This window comes from Gorilla gorilla, chromosome 9, assembly GCF_029281585.2.
Source record: "Gorilla gorilla gorilla isolate KB3781 chromosome 9, NHGRI_mGorGor1-v2.1_pri, whole genome shotgun sequence".
In the NCBI taxonomy this organism is placed as follows: Eukaryota; Metazoa; Chordata; class Mammalia; order Primates; family Hominidae; genus Gorilla; species Gorilla gorilla.
This window is the reverse complement of record NC_073233.2, coordinates 11,954,416-11,980,634: the sequence shown is the minus strand read 5'-3', so window position 1 is coordinate 11,980,634 and position 26,219 is coordinate 11,954,416. Positions and strand designations below refer to the sequence as shown.

General features: G+C 41.7%; 1 protein-coding gene across 3 annotated transcripts; it reads right to left on the bottom strand.

The window, feature by feature from the left end:
- Window positions 1-1,072: 1,072 nt before the first annotated feature.
- On the bottom strand, window positions 1,073-25,669 carry TRIM34 (tripartite motif containing 34). Of its 3 annotated transcripts, none has more exons than XM_055355284.2 (8): window positions 25,412-25,669; window positions 12,682-13,181; window positions 11,543-11,638; window positions 10,603-10,833; window positions 4,282-4,304; window positions 2,962-3,062; window positions 2,626-2,652; window positions 1,073-2,327 (listed from the first exon to the last, which is right to left on the bottom strand). In XM_055355284.2, the coding sequence occupies exons 2-8, from the start codon at window positions 13,102-13,104 to the stop codon at window positions 1,762-1,764; spliced, it is 1,467 nt and encodes a 488-aa protein (XP_055211259.1). In that variant the 5' UTR covers window positions 13,105-13,181; window positions 25,412-25,669; the 3' UTR covers window positions 1,073-1,761. The 3 variants fall into 3 exon arrangements, with proteins under 3 accessions (XP_055211259.1, XP_055211258.1, XP_063566690.1); XM_055355283.2 differs by lacking the exon at window positions 25,412-25,669 and adding an exon at window positions 20,391-20,465; XM_063710620.1 differs by lacking the exon at window positions 25,412-25,669 and adding an exon at window positions 18,858-20,354.
- Between the last annotated feature and the right edge of the window lie 550 nt (window positions 25,670-26,219).

The following is a 26,219-nucleotide window of genomic DNA, read 5'->3' as shown; positions in this document are numbered from 1 at the left end:
ATTTAAAACCTAGCATTGAATTGTATGACAATGTTTCATAATTTTTTGGTGATCTATATAACAAACCACTTTTTTCACACTTTTTTTTTTTTTTTTTTTTGAGACAGAGTTTTGCTCTTGTTGCCCAGGCTGGAGTGCAGTGGTGCGATCTCGGCTCACTGCAACCTCTGCCTCCCAGGTTCAAGCGATTCTCATGCCTCAGCCTCCCAAGTTGGTGGGATTACAGGGGCTCGCCACCACGTCCAGCTAATTTTTGTATTTTTAGTAGAGACAGGGTTTTGCAATTTTGGCCAGGCCGGTCTTGAACTCCTGACCTCGCGTGATCCTCTCTTCTCGGCCTCCCAAAGTGCTGGCTGGGATTACCGGCATGAGCCAAGGCACCCAGCCTATCATACTTTTTTATTGTTGTACTAACTTAAATTTTTTTTGTCAAATATAATCACCTTTTTATTCTAACATTAGCAGGAATAGGAACATCTCTGGCAAGAGTGGGAACAATACAGAGACAGGAGGAAGTGCCACACTCTTAAATAACCAGATCTCCCAAGAACTCACAGCAAGAATGTATTCATTACCATGGGGATGGTGCTAGGCCCTCCATGAGGCCCCCATGATCCAATCACCTCCCACCAGGCCCCACCTCCAACACTGGGGATCACATTTCAACATGAGATTTGGGCAGGACAAAAATCCCAACTATTTCAAGGATTCTAGTTAATATTGTATTGTATACTGGGAATTTGCTAAGAAAGATTTTAAATGCACTTACCACCACCCCCCCACACACACGGTAACTATATACAGTGGATGTATAATTTACTTGGCTGTAGTAATCACTTTACCACGTAAGTGTATATCAAAACATCATAGTATATATATCTTAAATATGTACAATAAAAAAGAAAAAAAACAGTCCCACTCTCAGTATAAAAAGTTCTATAAAACAAAGCTAAAATTGGAGTGGTCTTAACAGTGGAGTCTGGGAACTTGAAAAATGAGACTTCATTAAAATCAACTACTATTCCTCTGAAGGCCACAAAACTATTGCACAGGACATTACTACAGCTCACACTTTTTAGCAATCATGAGAGCAAATATTTATTATGTTCCAGACACTAAATCGATGCATTACATTTAGAGACACTTAGTTTTACACAGTGATCTTAATAGTTAGGTACAGTCTTAAATCCCAATTTATATTTCAGGAAAAAGAAACTGAGAAAGTATTCATCATGATTAGAAAACAAGAGACAAGGTTTGAGCTCAAATACTCTGGACATAAAATCTTCACTCTGAATACACATATTGCTCATATTTTCCTCTCCTTGATTCCTTGATGTACCTGGGGTATCCTGAGCAACACACTGACATACCCTCCAAGAACCTTTAGTTGATGTTCGTGGTGGTCATGGGGGTGGTTCCTATGGACTACCTAGGTAGCATGGATGGTGGCTAGCAGGCTTTCGGCCTCTTCATGTCAGTGATAAAGTGAAACATGGGTAAATGGGAAGGCAAGGATGTTATACCCATACTGCTGTGTCTTTAGCAGGGATTAGGTAACTTTCTCTGAAAATATGAAGAAGAGTAAATGAATAAATAAGCATCTCTCATAACTCAAGCCAAATACACCGTACATCTCAAGGATGAGTAAAAGTTCTAAAGAAGGGAAACCACAAGGAAGCAATGGTCTGAATGTTGCAGATGAGTCAGCTGCAGGAGATAAGTCAAGACAAAGGGTTGTAGGTGAAGAAATGAGAAAATTCAAGAGCTTGGTGGGCATAGAGTCATGGGAGCTGGACAGTTCCAAGGATTGAAATATGGATAAACAGGCTGAGAAAAGCAACATTTAGAGAACTTGTAAATGAGGGAGCCATGGCTTGTGACATTGAAAAATGAGACAATGCCTGCTTCATAGTCGAGGAAAACCCCAACACGGCAGGGAGGCACAGCCATGGAGAGAGTCAAAACCTCGGGATCAGAGGACAAAGACTCCTCAAAGACACCATACTTACATTTATTCTGTAACCCTATAACCCAGTAGCCAAATAGAGGTCTGTATTTGGAGTAAAGATTTTGACGATTTGCACATCTTCGGACAACATACTTCATATGGCGGGAATATGTTCTACAGTATACCCCCAGGATCCAGGCAGTTTTCTTGGACACGTCCACTTCCCAGTAATGTTTCCCAGAGGAGAAATATTGGGATCCCAAGACACCATAATTATAACACTGAAAAGGCCAAATTGGCACAGATATCACTTGTCTCTGATCTTCTGAAAGGACAAGATTCAAATTTAGGTTGACTGAATTCAGTGTGACATCCACTGCAAGAAAAAAATATATATATATATGTATATGAATATAATCATCTGTGTGATATATATGATTAGGTGACAGATATGGAGTAGGTTTATCTAGTGACATTGTGATGAATGAACTTGGGAAGTGACTGAAAAACTTGCACTGATGAATTGGAGGGGTAAAACACTGGAGAAATGTATTTAGCAAATGTTTTGGGAGGTGCTGAGAAGGCATGAGGCTAAGATCAGAAGATATCATTGAAACCATAAACTTCTGAAAGGTAATTGGAAAACAGTTATTTAAAGACTAACTTTTTCTTACCCCAGTAGCACCGGACAGCTGTCAGTTCTGAAATAATAAAAGATTCAGTGATGCTGATTAGAAACAAAGGAGTAAGCACTGATACCTATCTATTCTTTAGAGTAGGGACAGGGGAAGGGAATACCATGAAGCTGTGAGCTAGTGAATTAAAAGATAAAGCAGAGACCTAGCCATTTTTCCTTACATATAAATGCATCCTCTTCACCACAGAATATTCCTTATTCTCTGACCTCCCTCCTCTCTTCTGTCCTCAATTTTAAGTTATCCCACCTAGACAGTTTATTACCTGACACCACAACAATCCCACATCCACAGTCTTTGTCTGCTTCTCCTCACCTCTAAACATTTGCAGCATCCTACTCAGATCTGGAGCATGGAATACAGTCTTCAGTTTCTTGGAAACCGTTTTTGGCTTTTTCAGCCTCCAGATCTCACTCCTAGGGATGAAAAAAATTTTTTGACCCCCACTTCTCTCATCCTGTGTCCATCCCTCCCACATCACTGGTTTCATCTCCTTCACATCACTGATGCACTTGAACCCTTCTCCCTGAGCCTGAGGAGGGGGAGAAGGGAGAGCCGGACCCTGGATCCAGAAGAAATGTGACTGTGTCTACTTTCCCTCTTATCCTCTGGGTGACCTTGAGAAGGTCTTCATTTCTTGAAAGCACAGTTTCTTCCTTAAAAATGAAATAATTAAACCCTCCTTTGATATCTAATGGAAATAATAAAAAATTGGATAAAACAATAGATAGGAAAAGACTTTGCTACCTGTAGAAATGGTATGTGATATGTGGAAAACTCACTGCATCTCAGTGGGTCTTCTGGGAGGGGCCAGAGATGTAGTAGTCTGAGCTGTAGATCCTGACTGTGATACGGGGCTCTGTAGGGAAATCCTGTCAGCCTGTGCCTGAGTTCAAAGCCTGAACTGCAGTGGAATGGCCCATATTTGAGATTTCAGATTCCTGGGAAACACGAACACTCGGCAAAGGAGAAGTTCTGACAACCTAACTAAAAATGGTTAGAATTTTATGTCTTTGTAAGAAACTTGATGTTTCCAAGTGGGTTGGCAATGGTAGACACAAGGAACAAGGACTACACTTTTCCATAGGAGCTTCTAACGTGTGTGAACTGGCAGAGATTAATTATCATCACCAGAGTCACAGCTACCGTCCTGAGGCTCGAGTCTACTTTTGGAAATCTAAAGAGAACCTTGCATAATGATCTGGTACCTTCTATTTCTAAGTAAGCAAAGTAAATATAAAGGAGCTGTCTCCATGCCCTATTTTAGGATTTGACAAGGCCCTCCATGTGTATGACAAACACATAAAAATAAAAGATCCAGGGCTGGATGCAGGGACAGAGGATGAATTAAATGAGTGAAGTCACCGAAGTCTGACAGTAAAAGCTCTCATCCTTAATATCCTTTTTGGCTGTAGCTCTGAACTTCAACCACTGAATTTACTACCATAGGATCAAGTCCATTAATAGTTATGGAACACTCAAATACTCATCGGGGACCAGCAATTTAAGATAACAATACATCCAAATTTTACTACTCTGGGAGATTTTTTATTCCAATTGACCACCAAATAACTCTAATAGCTACAAACACTTCTTTATAACTCACAAGCACCACTCCTGGCCACCCATACGCACCATTTCATGATTCCACTCATGTCCTAGAAAGAAAAGAGAAAACATGAGTCAAAGTGTATAAAGACTGGTGTAAGACTAATGAAAGAAAGAAGAACAGTAGAAAAAAAATGGAAAAATCAGAAGTGAGTTATATGAAAATCTCAACAAAATTGGCAAACATTTAGCTAGACACACCAAGAAAAAAAATCAGGAATGAAAGATGGGATATTACTACTGACCTTAAGGAAATTAAAAGGATTATAAAATGATGAACAACTGTATGCCAACAGATTAGATAATCTTAATGAAACAGACAAATTCCTAGAAATACAGAAACTATCAATACACATTAAAGAACGCATAGAAAATATGAATAGGCCTAAAACATGTTAAGAGATTAAGTTGGAATTCAAAGACTTCCTACAGAGAAAAGGCCTCACCCAGATGGCTTCACTGGCGAATTCTGCTAAAGGTTTAAAAAGAAATAATATCAAAACTTCATAAATTATTTCAAAAATATAGAAGAGCAGGGAACACTTCCTAACTGATTACATGAGGCTCATCCTACCCTGATAAAGGACCCTATAAAAGAACCAAAGACATCACAAGAAAAGAAAACCATAGACCAATATCTCTTATAAATATAAATACAAAATTCTTCAACAAAAATACAAGAAAATCAAATCTGGCAATCCAGCAAAAAGATTATACCTGATGGCCAAGTAGAATTTATCCCAGAAATGCAAGGTTGGTTCAACATAAAAAAAAAATCAATTGATGTAATATACCATATTAATAAAATAAAGGATGAAAACCACATGATGATCTCAATAGACATGAAAAAAAGCATTCAGCAAAATTCAGCACACTTTCATAAAAAAACAAAACAAAACAGGAATGGTAACAAACTTGGAATAGAAGAGAGGTCCCTCAGCCTGATAAAACACATCTATGAAAAACCTACAGCTAACATCATACTTTGTGGTGAAAAACTGAATGCTTTTTCCCGAAGATCAGAAAAGACAAGGATGTTTGCTCTCACTACTTCTATTTAACATGGTATTGGAGGTTCTAGTCAGGGCAGTTAGTCACAGAAAACAAATAAAAGGCTCTATGTTGGCAGTTAGATAGAATGAATAAGATTTAGTATTTGATACCACAACAGAGTGACTATAGTCAACAATAATTTATTATGCATTTAAAATAATTAAAATAGTATAATCTGAATGTTGGCAACACAAACAAATGATAAATGCTTGAGATGATGGATACATCATTTACTCTGATGTACTGATGTAATTATTATGCATTGTATACCTGTGCCAAAATCTATCTCCCTATAAATATGTATACTTATTAAGTACCAATAAAAACTAATTTTTAAAAAAGCTTCTATATTGGAAAGAAAATAGTAAATCTATCTCTTTTTACAGATGACATAGTCTTATGTACAGTCAGAAAAGTCCTGTTCTATCCACCGCCTATAGGCAACCTCTTCCAATCTTTTTTTTTTTTTTTTTGAAATAGAGTCTCACTCTGTCACCCAGGCTGGAGTGCAGTGGTGCGAACTTGGCTCGCTGCAACCTCCACCTCCCCGGTTCAAGCGATTCTTCTGCCTCAGCCTCCCAAGTACCTGGGACTACAGGCACGTGCCACCATGCCCGGCTAATTTTTTATATTTTTAGTAGAGACGGGGTTTCACTGTGTTAGCCAAGATGGTCTTGATCTCCTGACCTCATGATCCGCCCGCCTCGGTCTCCCAAAGTGCTGGGATTACAGGTGTGAGCCACCGCGCCCAGCCTCCAATCTTAATTTTAGCTCACACATAGGTGCTGTTTTTTGTCAACCTTTACATATCTAATCATTGTCTTTTGTCTGTAATCACGTTTCTGTAATACTGTGGCAGGTCAGGTTTCCATTAGCAACCAGAACAATCAGTTTCCCTTAACCCTTTACTATAATTTTGATGAATGCGTAAGTTAAACATTAAAGAACTGGAAAAGCTGGTGCCTGAGTACCAGGGCTGAAATGCGAAAACAAACCCTTTAAAGACCCTGCCTGGGTTTTCTCATACCCTAAAGTCTGATCGAATAATAAAAGCATTCTTACACATACAACTTGTACCAGGGCCCATTTAAGATTAAGAAACTTTCCAAGACTCCAGAGAAAGCTTTCTAGACCCCAGACCCTAGTTAAAGATAGATATAGATTGAATGAAACACTCCTGCATGTAGGTGCACTCCCACGTGAAGGCATAGAGCTTAAAATGTATATAAGCACCAGAAAAGAAAAACTTTGTAACTCTGAGTTGGTCTGATAAGTTACTCTGACCTTCTCCCTGTAACCAGTTGCAAAAATAAACTCCCTTCTTTTCCAAGTCTGTCTGCATCTCACTGGACTGTGAAAAAAAGCAGCTAGACTTCATTCTGTACAGGTACAATACTACATTCCACAAAGAAGAAAAAACGGCACCAGTAACTAAGAATATCTAAAACATAAGCTGTTCTCCAACCATACTGTTTCCTTTCTTATGCCGTATTGTCAAAATGGTATCAATATTCACTCAGTCCCTGTCCCAGACACTAAAACATTTTATCAAGCCAGTCCATCCTTAACTTCTGTTAGTCATCTGCATTCCCCCATCATCACCACTATGGGTTAATTTGTTTTGAGCAAGATGTACCAATATATTTGGCTTTACTCTTTCATGACACCAGCTGGTGTACAACCAAATAAATGGTTTTGCTCTCTATATTAGCATAGTTTTGTTGTTCAACAACTAAAATTGCCTTAACTGGGAAGAAAGTAAGGGTTGTGGCCAGAGAGGTATTACTTTAGTCACAGATGGCTCTGGAAGCTCAAACCTCTGTCACAATTCTGGCCTCTCTGTGCCTATTAATTCTCATTTCTTCCCTATATTTTGACTGTATTCTCAGATTTTAGTTGATAGCAACTTGAATCTCTTTATTTGAATTATCTTCACTGATATTATTTTCTGCTAAAAAGGAGAACTTCCCTTCACTGCAATGACAGTACAATTTTGTCACCCCCAAGCATTCAGGATTGGGTCAGATGTCCAACTTAAAATAATCACTGTGTGGCTGGTAGGGATGTAAGGATTGGATACGCTGATTTACATATAATTAACTCATTCATTCTTGATAGTGCTGATTTTCTCAGGTCTAAACAAGTACAAGGATGGAAACAGACATGCTAGTCTTTCTTCCAAGAGTAATTCCAGGTGTTATTACCAGAAAAACGGGGAATGGATATTGACGAAACAAAAATAATGAGTACCATGTAGCCCAAACCCTAGCATTATGCAATAGGCCCTTATAAGAAACCTGTAGGACAAATATTCTATGATTCCACTTATATGAGGTACTTAGAATAGGCAAAGTCATAGAGACAGAAAGTAGAATAGTGGTTATCAAAGTAGAGCAGTGGTGACCAAAGGGAATGGGGAGCTGTTTTTTAATGGGTACAGTTTCAGTTTGGGATGGTGAAAAAGTCCAGAGAGGGATCACACTTAATGGTTGCACAACAATGTGAATGTACTAAATGCCATCGAATTGAATGTGCCCCCTGAATCTAAAATTTTAAGAAACCTGGAAAAAAAATTTTAAATAATAGTAACTGCCATCTTCTTTCCCTCATTTAGCTACCTACCATTCCATCCTTTCAAAAATAAAAATGGCCAAATATAATAAAACTATTACAGAAAGCATTAAAAATCAAAGTATCTCCTTTATAAGGGAAACAACCTAAAATCTCATCTAATTTTTGCATCAGTTTTCAAGTTTAGCGTCTTTCTGTCTAGATCGTTCTTTGGCAGTAAGTGTTGAATGTAGCTCTTACGAAATGAATATCAGTCCCTCTAGCAAACAAACAATGGATATTTGATAACACCATCCATCCCGATCGCCATCATGAGAATCCATATAGAAAGAAAGCTGCTACAGGGACTCTCAGGAGATGGGATTGTGGAGGAGACATACCACAAATTCAACAGCACATATCTTTTTTTTTTTGACTGAGTCTCGCTCTGTCGCCCAGGCTGGAGTGCAGTGGCGCCATCTTGGCTCACTGCAAGCTCCGCCTCCTGGGTTCACACCATTCTCCTGCCTCAGCCTCCCGAGTAGCTGAGACTACAGGCAGCCGCCATCACCAGCTAATTTTTTGTATATTATAAAATGCCCGGCTAATTTTTTGTATTTTTAGTAGAGACGGGGTTTCACTGTGTTAGCCAGGATGATCTCGATCTCCTGACCTCGTGATCCACCCTCCTCGGCCTCCCAAAGTGCTGGGATTACAGGCGTGAGCCACCGCGCCCTGCCAACAGATTATATCTTAACATATTGGAGAGGAATAGCCAAAGTCCCTACTCAGATAAAAGAATAAGTTTCTAAGTTTTCCATTTGCCATTCTTTGAAGCTAACATCTAGAAGTGAAATGTTAATCCCACAGCATTTATAATTTTTGATCTACCAATATTTTTTTAAATTCCAAGTGACCAAATAGCAACTAAGACTGACTTAAATAGGACAAATGCCTGGACAAATGACATAAACACAGTGTTCTTTTGTGAAGGTGGCGATTCAAAGGGTTGTGAAGAGCTTAAGGAAGAACCATAAAAAAGGGCCTACGGAACCTTTTTGTTTTTGTTTTTACTGAGATGTAGTTCAAATACCATAAGATTTGCCCTTTACAGTGCACAATTTAACAGGTTTTAAAATATTCACAATGTAGTGCAACCATCATTGCACAGTAAATCCAGATCATTTTCATCACTACAAATAGAAATTGTACACTAATTAGCAATTACTTCCTATTCTTCCCCAGAGCCCTGGCAACCACTAATCTAGTTTCTATATTATGGATTTGCTACTTACAGACTTTCATATAAATGGAATCATACAAAAAAGAACTTGTGTTTGCCTTCTTTCAATTATAATGTTTTCAAGGTGCATCCATGTCATAGCATGTATTATTAATTCATTATTTTTCACAGCTAAACAATATTACATTGTTTGGATATAACACATTTTGCTTATCCAATCATCAATTAAGGAGATACGAGTTGTTTTTATTTATGAACAATACTGCTGTGAACTTTCATATATAAGTTTATGCACAAATATATGTATTCAGTTCTTCTAGGTATATAGGTAGGAATGGAATGGCTAGGCCACATGAGAACTCTCTTTACATTTCTGAGCAACTGCCAAGCAGTTTTTCCTAAGTAGCTTTACTATTTTACATCTCTACTAGCAATTCAAGAAGGTTTCAATTTCTTCACATCTTCCCAAACACTTGGTATTGTCCATCTTTTTTTATTATAGCCATACGAATTAGTGTAAAATACATTTAGGAACCTCTGTTCCAGAGTAATCTTAAATTTAAACAAAAAAAGAAGACAAAAGGAAAAAGGAATTAAAAAAAAGCTGGGATATAAGCACCAGAGACAAAGCAAACAATTCAACAAATGAAAATCAGTTACTCTCCTGCTTCGTTCCAAATCTTAAAAAGGAAATATTTGGAAATTCAGCAAAGAAAGGAGAGGACTGTCTGTCTATATATTTGTCCATCTTTCTCCCCAAAAGGCTCAATATTCTATCACTTTATGTTTAAAAAAAAGTAACAGGGGGCTGGGTGCGGTGGGTCAGGCCTGTAATCCCAGCATTTTGGGAGGCCGAGGCAGGCGGACCACGAGGTCAGGAGATTAAGACCATACTGGCTAGCACGGTGAAATCCCATGTTTACTAAAAATACAAAAAAAATTAGCCAGACGTGGTGGTGGGTGCCTGTAGTCCCAGCTACTCGGGATGCTGGGCAGAATAGCGTGAACCTGGGAGGCGGAGCTTGCAGGGAGCCGAGATCGCACCACTGCACTCCAGCCTGGGACACAGAGCCAGACTCCGTCTCAAAAAAAAAAAAAAAAAAAAAAAATTAACAGGGAACATTTGCATAACAAATAAGCATATTTTAAACTTAAATAGAACACATTTCTTAAATGTGTATGCCCTTAAACCTGAAAATGCATGTGTTTACCTGTGACTAACCCGAGTAAAGAGAAGTCTGATGAATGCTTGACACTAGATCACATATAACAGGGGCCTAGAGACTATAACTAGATATAATGGATCTTTTCTGCAAGGTAAAATGTATTCCCTTACTTCATAAATTAATAAAAATGTCATTCATGTCCATGACATCTAGAATGGACGACAAGGCGGCACTGCAAGGCCAAAGAAACCCCTTAGTGTCACCACCAGGATGAGAACGCAAGGACACAGGAGGGAACTGTGTTCCCAGAATCTCAGATTGAGCGAACCTTCTTACCTGCAGCAGCTCCATTGTTGACCACTGACTCCGACACTCCACATCTGAGATGAGCTCTCTCACCAACTGCTTCTGCTGAACTAGCTCATCCTCAGCCTCTGCAAACTTATCCAGCGTCTTCTTTTCTTCTTCTTCCAATCTTTGCAGCTCTCTCTGCTCCTCATTATTTAGGATGCTTCTAAGCTGATCAAATTCTGTTTGTATCCTTTGTCTCTCAGTTTGTACCTGATACTGCAAGGATGGACAAGAGAGAGTTGTAGTAAGTTTGTCAGGCTAAGGGCCTATTATGCAAGGGATTAGGAGCCAGTAGGGAAATATATATATATATATGTGTGTGTGTGTGTGTGTATTTATATTATCTGTATATATATATTTGTATTATCTATATATCGATTTTTTTTTCAGGGAGTTCAAATCAGCAAGGGAGTAGAAGCAATAGAGGTACTTGGAGGGAAGCTATTTTTTCCTACTATTTTCCTTTCAGTACTTACCAAAACAATGACCTCAAACTGTCTTATCTAGGCCAACCCTGAGACAAAATATAAAACATAAGGCTTAGCTTCTAGATAGCTTTCCTGGATATTCATGACTGCCTGCCTTACCACACTCCTAATTTGAATCTTGAGGAAAACCATAGTCCTTTATGTAGTGTCTTCCACCAGAAGTAGTAGAGCCCCATTGGAAAAGAGCAATGGAACACAGTATTTGCTAGCCTTCCTCATCATAGAGTCTATCTTTGTGCTCAGTTCCAGGTATGCGTGTGTAATTGTAACATGTCCACTTTCTAGCCTCCACCCCCAACAGGGACAGGACAGAGAAGAGAACTAATCAAATGGCTTCAGGACTCATGCAATGTCAAGGAATAAAAAGGACGAGGCCTCCTTGGATTAAGGTTCTGTCAAGGTTCCTGTCTCAGAAATCCTTCAGAATCTCCTCTTGCCTTCCAGGAAGTTTTCTCTTCTCTGATGTCAGCTTCCAGCTTCTCAGCTTCCTCCTCTTCCTTCTTCAGCCTCTTGAGGGCTGCCTGGAGTTTCTCCTATGAGAAGGGAATCACACTAGAGTCAAGCTATAAGCTTTCTTAGTATCTGGATAGAGGACAAACAGGGAAAAAATCAAGTTGATCCCAGAAAAAAGCAATTTACAGAAACTGTGAAGCTGGTGATTAGAATCTATGACATGGGGAAAAATTTGAGGAGATGAATGTATTGTTCATTCATTGTGATGAAAATCAATACCCCTCAAAAGGAGTAGCCTGATTCTGTCTTTCCTTAGAGTAAGTATTTACCCTGCAGAAAGTCGTTTCCTCTTATCAATGCTCTTTCGTCGTTCAATCCACAATGTTCCTTAGCAATTATCCTGCTTAGAGAAGCAAGAGAGCTAACTTTGGGAAGGAATTTATCACTTATACAATGAAAAAGGAAAAAACAAGACAAAAATCTCTCATTCTTGGCTAAGAGACTGTACTCTAGGATCATCTGTTATGTAAATGAAAGGAATACACAGGAGTGTACCCCAGGCATTGGAAGCTGAGCATAGTGTGAAAGATGTACATGGAGAAGATCACAGGACTCAGAATTATGGTTCCACAAGGGGTAAAGAAGGATGAAAAGGGCTGACTCCTTTTTCAGACTCAGTCTGCCTGCACCCAGGTGATTAAAAAGCTTTATTGCTCGCAAAAAAAAAAAAAAGAAAGAAAGAAAAGGCCGGGCATGGTGGCTCACACCTGTAATCCCAGCACTTTGGGAGGCCGAGGTGGGTGGATCACAAGATTAGGAGTTCAAGACCAGCCTGGCCAAGATGGTGAAATCCCGTCTCTACTAAAAATAAAAAATAAAAAAAAATTAGCCGGGCCCGGTGGCAGGCGCCTGTAATCCCAGCTACTTGGGAGGCTGAGGCAGGAAAATTGCTTGAACTCAGAGGGCAGAGGTTGCAGTGAGCCGAGAGCACGCCACTGCACTCCAGCCTGGGCGACAGAGTGAGACTCTGTCTCAAAAAAAAAAAAAAAAAAGAAGGACGAAAAGGTGAGATTTTCCGCCAACTACCATCTTCTGCCCCATCTCCCTCCATCTAGGGCCCTACCTGACATTCCTTGAATACTTCCTCCGTGAGGACTGTGTGGTGACCACGGTGCTCCTGAGACCGCTCACAAAGCCAGCAAATGACTTTCCTATCCTCCTTACAGAAGAGTAGGAGTTTCTCTCCATGATGATCACAGAGATCTCTCTTCTTCCCATTGTCTGGGCTCAACTTGACCTCCTTGAGTCTCTCCACTATGTTGGCCAGATGCTGATTAGCCTGTAGATGTTCAAATGAGTAACTGATACCACACACAGGACAGCTGCTTTTTCCTCCCGCGCTGGTCACTGCCTCCTTGTTGCTCACAGTGATGCAGGCTCGGCAGAGGCTGTGGCCACAGTCTAGACTCAAGGGTTCTGTCAACAGCTCCAGGCAGATGGGACAGGTCACCTCCTCTTGTACGTTAAGCAAGATTTTTGAAGCCATTGCACTGCTTCCCTGGCTTCTTCTGGTCCTAACTCCTGAGGCTCTCCTCTCTCTTCTGGTTAAAGACCCCTGGATGGCTGAGAAGATTGAAAGGGGATGGTATAAGAATGGTACAAATAAAAAGCATTCTAATTGCACACACATCAAAGACTGGCCGAGACTGCAATATCAAAGAACAAAGAAGATGAGGAAGAGAAACCAAAAATGGCTGAAAGTGGTCTGGGCGAGCTGTTAATGCCTCAAGGCTTTTGCACTTGTTCATTACTCAGCCTAGAATTACCATCCTGTTGCTATTTGCATGACTTTCGTTTATACTTTTTTCAACTTTCTCCTTACATGTCCCTTCATCAGAAGGGCCTGCTAAGACAAACTTAAGTACAGCACAACCACAAACTCATCATTCAGTGTACATTTGCCATCTTTCTTTTATTATCATTATCTATTTTTAAATGTCCACCTCTTCTTTCTAAAATATAATCTACACGTAGATTAGGCACTTTTGTCTTTTTACTGCTATAGCCTCAGTGTTTAGAACACAGAGAAGCACAATGTTTGATAAACATATATAAAAAAAACTTCCCTGTCTCTCCATAGATGACTAAAACTTTATAATTGTTTCATTATCTTCCTTCCATTATTTGGAAATTCTTCAATAGCTGAACTTTAGAACCCCAGATGTGGTTTCCAGTGAAGAAGTGCTCGCCTCCTAACACATCTACCCACACAAAATCCTCCCATGCCCTCACAGACTTTCCAGAGATACCGACAGAAACAGCAATGACCACAATATGGAGATTTCATTACCAGTTACAATTTAAAAATTGCTTTGGCCTGTTTGTTCCTCCTTCCAAAATTCTTGAGAAATAAGAGTACTCCCTTTCTTCAGATGAATAAATAAAATTAAATGATTTACAAAGATCACCCAATTCAATAGGTAGAATTGGAGTGAACATAATACCCTCAGAGTTCTCTTTCAGAGGTCTCCATGCTACTCCACTTATTTAAACAAAGAAAAGCAGAGGTAAAGCCTGAAAGAAGTAGATTGGGATCCAGGGTTATGAGAGTGTAGAAATGGAGGAAACCACATAAGTTGGGAATTTCTGGGGGGTCTTGTGTTTGTAGATGGTAGGATTTCTTCTTGGCCTGAAGGATGTTACAGAAGTTGATAGGAACCCAAAGGTGTGTATTTGTTGGGGGAGGGGTGTAACCAGCTGAATTACACATAGATCACAGATTCATACCAATGTCAGATCATCGAGGAATAGAAATACCAAGGAGATGGCTGTTGGCCATGAGAGAGATGTCCCAACACATAAGGGGAGACCACATTTAGGAGCAATGAAGTTCTGTCTGTGTTAAATCCACATCCACTAATTTAATGCCAATTATTCATGTGTTTATTTTGGAAATTCTCACTGAAGACATATTATCTTCCGTGATTAAAATTCAGGAAATGGATTAAAATCCAAAGTTGAGTATGAACAGATGGTATTAGCCAGAATAAAGTAAACAGTCACCTAAAGAAGATAGAAGCTAATTATATAATCATTCATAAAATGTAAAATGGTAGGTGTAAAAAACACCATCATAGAGAGGTATAGGTTTTTAGAAGATCAAATAATGTGCTAAATAGAGAACTATCCAAGATATCTTGCTTGGATAAGTAAGAGTTTAATGAAAGCTGAATAATGAGAAAGGAATACAGAATGAGAAAGAAAACAAATATTTGAGGCAGAAGGAATCATGTAAGTGAATGCCCCGTTCATGGAGGACATAGCATCATAACATCTTCGAAAGTTTTTAAATGTGTGGCTGGTATGCAAAAAGCCCTAGGCCTTGGCATCACATGAGCCTAGAGGAACCTGGATATGTGACACTTCCTAAATGAAGTAAAAGTGACAGTCTCTTTCCAATGAATAGGAGGTGGGGGCAGGGATGGGAGGATGCAGGACAAGTTAACAGAGGAAACAGAGAGAAGCAGATGAGGGTGGGAAGTAGGGTAAGGTAAAGGAAATAAGATTGGAAGTCAGACTAGACATGTGGGGGAAAAAAAGGTTATCATTAGGCTTAAGTCCTTTCTTCCTATAAAAAACACATCGCCATCACCATCCCCTGGTATATTATTTTATTTTTATTATTTTTGGTAAGCACAGACCTCATTTTCCGTAAGAGGATTGAGACTCTTGTAACAAAATATTCTCTGTAGGGCCCTGGAAGCTATGTTCATGGTCTTTACAAGGGAATCAATCCATTGATGTAAGATTTACCTAAGCTACGTTAGTTTCACACACATCCACATGGTCACATGGTCTTGTATCACCGTAAGAATCCTCACTGAGGCCGGGCGCGGTGGCTCACGCCTGTAATCTCAGCACTTTGGGAGGCCGAGGCAGGCGGATCACGAGGTCAGGAGATCAAGACCATCCTGGCTAACAAGGTGAAACCCGATCTCTACTAAAAATACAAAAATTAGCCAGGGGTGGCGGCGGGTGCCTGTAGTCCCAGCTACTCGGGAGGCTAAGGCAGGAGAATGGCGTGAACCCGGGAGGCAGAGCTTCCAGTGAGCCGAGATCGCACCACTGCACTCCAGCCCGGACGACAGAGCGAGACTCTGTCTCAAAAAACAAAACAAAACAAAAGAATCCTCACGGAGAGCTCACCTGAAGCGGCCCTGTCTGCATGCTATATCTCCTGTCCTGTACTCCCCCTGTGGAGTTAAGCTGCATGAGTGCAAATGGCAAAACAAACCTGCAATTATTGCTTGTGGTCAGCCAGAGGGTGTACCACAGGGTAGTGGCATGATGATACAATGCCAATTCTCAGAACCTGAGGTCAGTTAGACAAGAAACTGTGAGGCAAAGGGAAAAAGGGTGGCTCTCAGTAGGCAGTAACGTTTTGATACTTGTTCTAGTAGATAGATTTATACCCTCCACAAAAATTGTTCACTTATGTGAATGTGACCTTATTTGAAAATCACATCTTTGCAGGTGTAATCAAGTTAAGATGAGGTCATACTGGATAAAGACAGGCCCTAAATTCAATGACCTGTAGTTTTTGGTTTTTTTTGAGATAGAGTTTCGCTCTGTTGCCCAGGCTGGAATGCAATGGTACAATCTCAGCTCACTGCAACCCCCGCCTCCCAGGTTCAAGCGATTCTCCTGCCTCAGTCTCCTGAGTAGCTGGGATTACAGGTGTATGCCACCACGCCCAACTAATTTTTAGATTTTTAGTAGAGACGGGGTTTCACCATGTTGGCCAGGCTGGTCTTGAACTCCTGACCTCAGGTGATCCACCTGTCTCGGCCTCCCAAAGTGCCGGGATTACAGGTGTGAGCCACTGCACCCGGCCTTGACCTGTGTTTTTATAAGAGGAGAAGACATACAGACACACGGGAAAGAAAGCCATGTGACAATAGAGGCAGAGATGGGAATAGCACAGATATAAGCCAAAGAATGCCGAGGTTTGCTAGAAACCACCAGAAGCTAGGAGAGAGGAATAGAACCGATTTTCACATAGAGCCTTCTGAAAAAAAATCAAGTTTGCTGCCATCTTGGTTTTGGACTTCTGGGCTCCTGAGCTGTGATACAAATTCCTGTTGTTTTAAGTCATCTAGTTTGTGATAATTGGTTACAACAGTGCTAGGAAATGAATATAATTGAACAGGTTTGATAGTGAAAGAAAGATCTGTGATGTGTGACAACCTAGGAATCTTTCCCACGCTTGGCAAAAGGATGGGGTACAATAAAAGCTGTATGGAGATAAACCCAGGCCTCGAGACCTGTCTACTCCTCTAACCATCCATCAGAAGACCTTAAGGAGGAAAAAAAGCTGAAAGTTGGCTGGCAAGTGTCATCCAGCCAATGGTACAGATACTAAAAATCATACAAAAGGGATATACTGGTAGCCCCTGGCCACAATGACCATTGGTCAGACCAGGATCTGATGACTAGTAAGACAAGGAGTTTATATGATATGATAATATTCACCCCTGTTTATGGCTAAAGCCATGAGCCAACCACAGATGTGGGGTTCTTTGTTATCTTTTATTCCAATCAGTATCCAACCAATAGTTAGAAATACCGGGGGGCTCCAGGAGAGGAAGTAGTAGAACATGCATTCTGCCACGGGCTGTGACTTCATGTTCACAGTGAGGATGCATGTTGATGCCAAAGTTGCTGCCACCATAATGGCAAAAGAATGAGAAAAGTGCAGAGTAACCACGGTCCCACGTGTGAGAAATGACCCCACCACTTCCCAGTGTGGCTCAAGCCCAGCAGCAGTCAGGGAGGTAGAGAAGGGAACATGAGTGCCATTGGCCTGACAGAACTCCCAGGTTACCTGGTTACCATAGCTGCCAGGTGATTATACCCTTCATTTGAGTCTTCTCCTAACATCTGGACTCCTAACATCTGGATATGATAATGCAAACTTTAAGTCTCTCTGCAGGTAGATAGTAAAATGAGAGTGTCTGTAAGAGTGACTTTTAGGGGAGGATGTCTTTTGAAGTTTCTAGACAATATCCTAGACACTTCTTCTGGATTCTTGGTCAGAAACTGCCAATAAGGAAAGTAGAGCCTGTTTTGACATCCAGAGGCCCTGAGAGCTCAGAAACATTGTAACGTCTCCTCCCCATTCCTCTGTGCACTGAGTTCTTGCTTCAGCTACTCCTTAGAGTCCAGGGCCCAATCTATACCACATTAATGACTCTCTCCCCAAGAGCTGTAGTGTTCTGGTCAATATATCTCCAAGAAGTTATTTTTTAACATAGAATCATTTTCATTAAGCAATCCCTAATGTCTTTTTCTGTCTGTTACTTCATGAGAATATGCTGAAAGAGTTTTTTTTCAAATTAGTTTCCAACCACCTCAACTGCCGCCACTCTGGTAGAAACCACCTGAATTCAGGAAATTGTTCTTCCACTAGTCTTGCTGATACTATCATTGCCCTTCCTTTTTTTTTGAGACGGAGTTTTGCTCTTGTTACCCAGGTTGGAGTGTGGTGGCATGATCTCGGCTCACTGCAACCTCTGCTTGCTGGGTTCAAGCGCTTCTCTTGCCTCAGCCTCCCGAGTAGCTGGGATTACAGGTGCCTGCCACAACGCCCAGCTAATTTTTGTATTTTTAGTAGAGAGAGTTTCACCATGTTGGCCAGGCTGGTCTCAAACTCATGATCCACCTCAGGTGATCCACCTGCCTTGGCCTCCCACAGTGCTGGGATTATAGGTGTGAGCTACTGTGCCCACCCATCATTGTCCTTCTTCACTCTGCTCTCATCTCTGTTCTTACATCAGTAGACAGAGTGATCACCTTAAAGCAGATGTCAATCATGTCACTCTCCTGTTCAAACCCATGCCACCCAGAGCGAGGCCAGACTTCATAATGGTCCAGTTAGGTCCACATCACACATGCCTTCCCACTGCCTCAATCCTCAGAGCTCACCATATATTTTTTTTTTCTTTTGAGACAGAGTCTTGCTCTTTTCCCCCAGGCTGGAGTACAATGGCGAGATCTTGGCTCACTGCAACCTCCACCTCCTGGGTTCAACTGATTCTCCCGCCTCAGCCTCCCAAGTAGCTGGGACTACAGGCGTCCGCCACCACACCCGGCTAATTTTTGCATTTTTTTAGTAGAGACACAGTTTCACCACATTGGCCAGGCTGGTCTTGAACTCCTGATCTCTGGTGATCCTCCCGCCTTGTCCTCCCTAAGTGCTGGGATTACAAGCGTGAACCACCGCGCCTGGTCAGAGCTCACCTTTTATTCCTCTCCAGGCACACTCCCATCTTAATCTTCCACACTGTTCTCCTTTTAAGCCCGTGGGAAAAACCATTAAAGCCTTTAATTTCCTCGCATTCTTAAGATTCTACTCAAATGTGTTCTTACAATGAAAACTATTTAAAACTTTCATAAAAACTATTTAAAGTTGCAAGGCCTTCATGAGGTCTTTACAGAGTCATTACCCTAATGTAACTTCTTGAAGATGTTACTCCATAGTATTAGTCATCTTCTTGTGTACGCTAACAATCATTGATATGGTCTGTGATCACTTTCTAATTAGGATGTAGGCTTCCATGTATATTTCATATTTATTGAATGTTAAATGGATGCTAATTGCACGTTTTTACATTAGCAGCCTGCTTTATAATCAATTTTATCCCATATGTTGGGTCTTGTGCCTGACTAGATGCCTCTGGGAGACAGTCAGTTTGTAGGCAGACATGGATTCTACCCAGGAGTAAGGCAGAGACACAGGATGGCAGTTACAGTGAACTCTGAAGGGTGAGAACAGAGGCCAGAATGGCATGTGTCAGAATATCTGTAACATATCAATCAAGGTGCAAATTGCTCACAAGTGAGCTTAAGATAGGACATACTCTATGTCAAATTCTTAACAAGAAGATTAAATCTGTGGGCTCCTTCTGAGCCCACAATGAACAACTTCTGTTAAGTAATTGTGAGCAAAGAAAAGCAATAACAAATTGAGGTTACAAATCAATGCCAAGGTGTGTCTAAGAGGAAGAATGATGAGGAGCAAGTTCTGAGACAGGTGAAGACGCTGGTGGCACATGGGTTACTGAAGTAAAAGTAAACAGGTATGTTCAGGGATGTGCAAGGAGAGCCCTGAGATGACCTGCAGAAAGACATAGGATAAGAGGGAACAGAGCGGTGTGCAGCAGTCAGATCACTCAACCTGCTATTGTCAGGGAGGCCAAGGACTAAAGAATACGTGAGGATGGCCACAGAAAGCCCCTTAGTGGTTGCCAGGAGGGCAGCAAAAGAACCCGCTTCAACCCCTGGCCATGCTCCCATGGCTCCATTCTATCTGACGCCACATACTAGGAGCTAAGCCCTGCACACACTTGGAAAACAGAGACCTCCTTTCACCAACTTCTCTTTTGAGGAGGGAGTAGGAGGTGGAAAATAAGAGATCTTCTGTTCATCTCTTTGAGAGAGAAAAAGAGAGAGAGAGAGTTGTTTCCTTTGCAAGGTAGAAAATCAAAATTATACAATAGGAAGGGAATGGAAATAGATTCAGCCTGGAGGAAAAAAAGACACCCCAGAAAACAAAGGCGGCCTTCTGCCTCTTTAACACTGCTTTCAAGGCTGTCCCTCCCCAGACTCTAGGCTGCTATCAGTGTGCACTCAAAGCAGGAAGCCTGCAAGCTAGCCTCTGCTCCCGACAGAGCAGGGGAGACTTGGGGCCATAAATCAAATTCCCCTCACTTCATTGAGAACTTTTCTCCTGGAGTCTCATACCATCTACCCCCCACAAACCTCCCCACACACCTTCAGAGCAACAGAAATCTCGGCTCCTGGTTGAAGAGGTGAAGAAAAGCCAGGGTGGGTGTGGTCAGGATTCATTCAACAAATGAGGTTCCTCTGTGTGAAGAAGTCCCTCCCTCCCGAGGAGGAACTGCCTGAGAAATGAAAGTGAAATTTTTGGGGCTGTCAGGAAGAGAAAAGGGGAAGAAGCGTCTAGGTGAAATGAGCTGTGTAGTCCTTTAGAGCCTCTGGACAGAAGGTAATGCTCTTAATCCAGTGATTCTCGAGGGCAGAATGGAGGATTTGCACTAGATGGCACATTTGGCAATGTCTGAAGAGATATTTGGTTGTTAACTAGGGGAATGCTACTGGCATCTTAGTGGGTACAGGTCACAGATGCTGCTAAGCATTCTACAATGTATGGGGCAGCTCCCACAGCAAAGAATGATCCATTCCAAAACATCAATAGTGCTGTGTTTGAAAAGCCCTGTTTTAACCTTCCCTGCCTCCCAGGCCAGCTAAACACCCAACTCCCCTTCTCCTACCACTTTCATGGTTGCACATGGTCCCTCGAATCAGTTTACCAATTTGAATTATCCTTCAGCTCCAACGATCCACTTGCGTGCTACCTACCAAAGTACCATGTCACCCGCTAGGAGATGGAGGATGGGTGGCGGAGAGGTGGATGGTGCTGAGAAAAGTTGGCTACAAAGGACCTGGGGAACTTTTGGGAGTGTTGGAAATGCTCTAAATCTTTAAAAGGGGTAAAACGTTTTCAAAACTCATCAAACTGTGCACAGTAAATGGGTGCATATTATTGCATATAACATATATATCAGTAACGTTATTTAAAAATGAAAAGTCTTCCAGGTAATTTTTACGCGAATCTGAGGCTGAGAACCACTAGTTGTAAGTAGTAAATCAGGAGTTTTGTGCCCTGGACAGAAAGGGCTGCTTTGAAACTGAGGTAACCTTGAAATCAAACCGAACAAGGAGGAAACTTGAACAAGAGTTGCCACTCGTTTGGTCACAGGATGACCCCAGATTGTGCCTCCACAAACAGCATGCTCCATTTTCATGAGGAATATAAGTTGATAGATTCATTTTCTGTGCTGTATGCATCAAAACAATCGTAGTCTACCTCCTGTAGAGCACATTACATAATAAAAGGTGCCACCTTTGGAAACCACCTGACAAGGTACAATTTTCATTTTTGCCCTTTCCATCTGACTCATGCATGGTGATCAAGGACAATTATAAACTTGTTGGAAGTTTAACAACTTTCCCATAAAAATGTATCCACTATCCAATACCTTGGGAATATGCTTTGACTACTTTTAAGGGAGTCAATTACTATCAGGTTAGTGCAAAAGTAATTGCGGCTTTTGAAATTAAAAGTATTACAAAGCCAACTGTGGTGGCTCACGCCTGTAATCCCAGAACTTTGGGAGGTTGAGGTGGGCAGATCACAAGGTCAGGAGTTCGAGACCACCCTGGCTAACATGGTGAAACCCCCGTCTCTACTAAAATTACAAAAAAAAAAAAAAAAATTAGCCGAGCATGGTGGCATGCGCCTGTAATCCCAGCTACTCAGGAGGCTGAGGCAGGATAATTGCTTGAACCCGGGAGGCGGAGGTTGCAGTGAGCCGAGATCGCACCACTGCACTCCAGCCTGGGTGTCAGAGCAAGACTCTGTCTCAAAAAATAAAAAATAAAAATAAACAAAATAAATAAAAGTATTATAATAGCAAGAACCGCGATTACTTTTGTACCAACCTAATACTTTCAGATTTCTTTTCCTTATTTCAATATTGGTAACTAATACATTTAGATAGTGTAAAAGGGAAGAAAATCTCGGGACCCAAAAATCACTAAGCCAAAGGGAAAAGTCAGGTTGAGAACTGGTTAGGGCAAACCTGGCTCCCATTCTATTCCAAAAAAAGACAGCTACTAAGATAAAAAAAAAAAAAAAAAGCTCCAGACAGAACTCAAAGTCACCCCTTTGCTCAGGTGAGATAAACGAATATCTGGTTACTTCCTTTGCCCTATTGCTTAATGCAACCTGTTTGTCTTTTATCTACCTATGACCTGGAAACCCCCTCCCGGACTCAGTTGTCCTGCCTCTGCGGACATATATTGATTGATGTCTCACATCTCCCTCAAATGTATAAAACCAAGCTGTGCCCTGACCACCTTGGGTACATGTTGTCAGGACCTCCTGAGGCTGTCATGGGTGCATCCTTAACCTTGGCAAAATAAACTTCCTAAATTGATTGAGAGTTTTCTCAGATACTCTTTCATTTACAATAGTAAAGCATCAGACAGATTTGTTAAAGCATGTGTTGAGATGTGTATATTACCTTAGCCCATCAGTTCTGTGTGGATGACATTCAATTTTTCATCATTCATTTTGTTCACTTGAGTTTTTTCCGGTTTTTTTGTTTGTTTGTTTGTTTGTTTGAGATGGAGTTTCGCTCTTGTCGCCCAGACTGGAGTGCAATGGCATGATCTTGGCTCACCGCAACCTCAGCCTCCCAGGTTCGATTCTCCTAGCTCAGCCTCCTGAGTAGCTGGGATTACAGGCATGCGCCACCACGTCCAGCTAATTTTTCTTTTTTTCTTTTTTTTTTTTTGAGAGGTAGTCTCGCTCTGTCGCCCAGGCTGGAGTGCAGTGGCGCGATCTCGGCTCACTACAAGCTCCGCCTCCCGGGTTCACGCCATTCTCCTTCCTCAGCCTCCCAAGTTGCCGGGACTACAGGCGCCTGCCACAACGCCCGGCTAATTTTTTGTATTTTTAATAGAGGCAGGGTTTCACCATGTTGGCCAGGATGGTCTCAAACTCTTGACCTCATGATCTGCTTGCCTCGGTCTCCCGAAGTCCTGGGATTACAGGTGTGAGCCACTGCGCCCAGCTGAGTTTTTTCCTTTTTAAAAAACTCATTTCTCTGAGTTCAATGGACATGCAACTATGCTATGTCTTTAATGTCTTTTTGTTATTTTCTTAACAACTGTCTAGTCTGAACCCCGAAAATCTGAGACAGATCTCAGATAATTTAGAAAGTTTATTTTACCAAGGTTGAAGACATGTGTCCCTGACAGCCTCAGGAGGTCCTGACAACATGTGCCCAAGGTGATCAGAGCACAACTTGGTTGTATACATTTTAGAGAGACATGAGACATCAATCAATAAATGTGAGATGTACATTGTTTCCATCTGAAAAGGCAGGACAACTCAAGCAGGGAGGGGGCTTCCAGGTCACAGGTTGGTGAAGGACAACCTGTTGCATTCTTTTGAGTTTCCGATTGGCCTTTTCAAAGGAGTCAATCAGATATGCATTTATGTCAGTGAGCAGAGGGATGACTTTGAATAGAATGGGAGGCAGGTTTGCCCTAAGCAGTTCCCAGCTTGACTTTTCTATTTGGCCTAGTGATTTTGAAGCTCCAAGATTTATTCTCCTTTCATACTACCAACATATAATATATTAATGGTAGAAAAATCACCACTTTTGGAAACTCTTAGGCATTCTTCTGGTGCCTCACTCTCAGCTGAGCTATGCTTCTGGATAGCAGAAATGACCTGGACAGAAAAATGAGCAAGTTTAGTCATTCAAGAATATGCAGCTATTTCCATGGGCATGTACTTAGAGCTCTATGTAAACAGAGGAGTGGCTAACAAGAGTTGGCAAGGGTCATATCCTCAAGGCTTGTTTACACAGGAAGAGAGAGCCAGCTGGGAAATTATCTAGAGACACCAGTGCAGGAGTAAAGTATCTGTCTTCTCAGATCCCTCTGGCTTTACTCACACCATTCTCCCAGGTCCCAAAGCCCTGAAAATGAAAGTCATAAATATCCCAAAAGAGTTACCTGGAATTTAAGAGAGTACAGCAGCCTGTAGTGATCCAGAGCCTCGGGCATTGCAATAAAGGGGTGACTGGGATGCAGGGGTTAAAGGAAAATGGATAGAACTGGATTTCCTCCAGTTGCTATGGATGAGTGCTGCAGATAGGAATGTGTGTCTACACACAGAGAAACTGCCTGTATCTAACTTGGAATCCCTTCCCCCACCAAAGGTCACCAAGATATGGGGACTAAAAATATTCTAGTAAAGCTGGGACCAGAACAGTAACTGCTTTACTAGTTTAGAAGCAGAGAAAGGATAGTTGGCAACAAAAATGCCAAAAGACACAGGGACTCTACCATATATACTATGTGAACACTGCACAGCAGCTTTTGCCTTGCTATCTCACTGTAGGAGCAGAACAGGCTTTGCTTCATTCCTGAGGACTACCAGAGCCTCTCACATAATGGAAAGAAGAAGCTAATCTGGAGGAAGAGAACACTGACAAACACCATTGCAGAGGGAGCCCATGACAGTACTTCTGACCCTCCCACTGTAAGGCATAATGTGCACCCATAACCTGAAAAATGGAGACTTAGCTGGGCAGACAGAGAAAGTGATTTCCAAAGAAAGAGAATTACTACAGAAGTAGAAAAGAATACCAGGAACTTCCAGTTTTAGTTCCAACATGTAAAGAGCTTGAGACTCATTACTCCAACCCTCACAAGAGAAAAAAAGCTTGGCTGGACGCAGTGGCTCACGCCTGTAATCCCAGCACTATAGGAGGCTGAGGCGGGCGGATCACGAGTTCAGGAGTTAGAGACCAGTCTGGCCAAGGAATTCGAGACCAATCTGGCCAACATGGTGAAACCCCGTCTCTACTAAAAATACAAAAGCTTAGCTGGGTGCAGTGGCGCGCGCCTGTAGTCAGAGTTACTTGGGAGGTTGAGGCAGGAGAATCCATAGAACCCAGGAGGCGGAGGTTGCAGTGAGCCGAGATCCCGCCGCCGCACTCCAGCCTGGACGACAGAGTGAGACTCAGTCTCAACAAAAAAAAAAAAAAGAAGAAAGAAAAGGAAAAAAAGGCTAAACCAACTAAAAATCAATGACTTTCCTAAGTCTCATCAGATAAAGTCACAGGAAAAAAACTGCCACCCCAAAATGTACAGACAGGTAAACACAGAATAAACAGCCTAAATCTGCTTACCTGAAGCAGAAGTTGCGTGAGTCAGGACGGGCGCAGTGGCTTACACCTGTAATCCCAGCACTTTGGGAGCCTGAGGCGGGTGGATCACTTGAGGTCAGGAGTTTGAGACCAGCCTGGCCAACATGTCGAAACCCTGTCTACAAAAATACAAAAATTAGCCGGGCATGGTGGTGGGCGCCTGTAATCCCAGTTACTCGGGAGGCTGAGACAGGAGGATCGCTTGAACCCAGGAGACAGAGGTTGCAGTGAGCCGAGATCACACCACTACTCTAGCCTGGGCAACAGAGTGAGGTTCAGTCTCAAAAAAAACAAAACAAAACAAAACAAATTTAAAACAGGAGTTGCCTGAGTCATATACTGGTAGGAACACTTAAATAGTAGTTCTGACAAATTGCCGGAGGCTGATTATGGACTAGCTTGAGAGGGAGAAACTCCTAGCACCTAGACTTAGGGCCCCGCCCCCGCCCCCGCCCCACTTTCTTGGAATTTACCTCCAAAAACCAAAGTGAGTTCCCATAGTGGAAAGCCAAGAAAAAGATCCTTTCTTTTCTGGCAGAGAGAGAGTAAAAGAACCATTCTGAAATATGTTCAGAGCATCCCCTATAACAAAGGCCTACTCTCCATTGGAAAAGACTGGAAAGCAGAATGCTTTCTCCAAATAAGACAAAGAACTGAAGACTCCTGTACTTCTCTGGCAACAGAATGAAGGAGGCGTATTCTTGTACGATCATGTGGTTACCACTGAAACTGTTTTGGGGACATCAAAATATTGATAATGGCAATCTGTTGGCCTTTATGGTACAAAATG

Bases quoted from the DNA above. Each gene is read 5' to 3' on its own strand.
- TRIM34 (XM_063710620.1), bottom strand. From the start codon at position 18,933: ATGGTTTTTCCCACGGGCTTAAAAGGAGAACAGTGTGGAAGATTAAGA. The intron at 4,305-10,602 runs GTAAGAAGGTTC...TTTTCTTTCTAG, and splicing joins CAACAATGGAGCTGCTGCAG to GACATGAGTGGAATCATGAA. The intron at 2,653-2,961 runs GTGAGGAGAAGC...TTATTATTTCAG, and splicing joins GATGCTGCAAATGTTTAGAG to AACTGACAGCTGTCCGGTGC.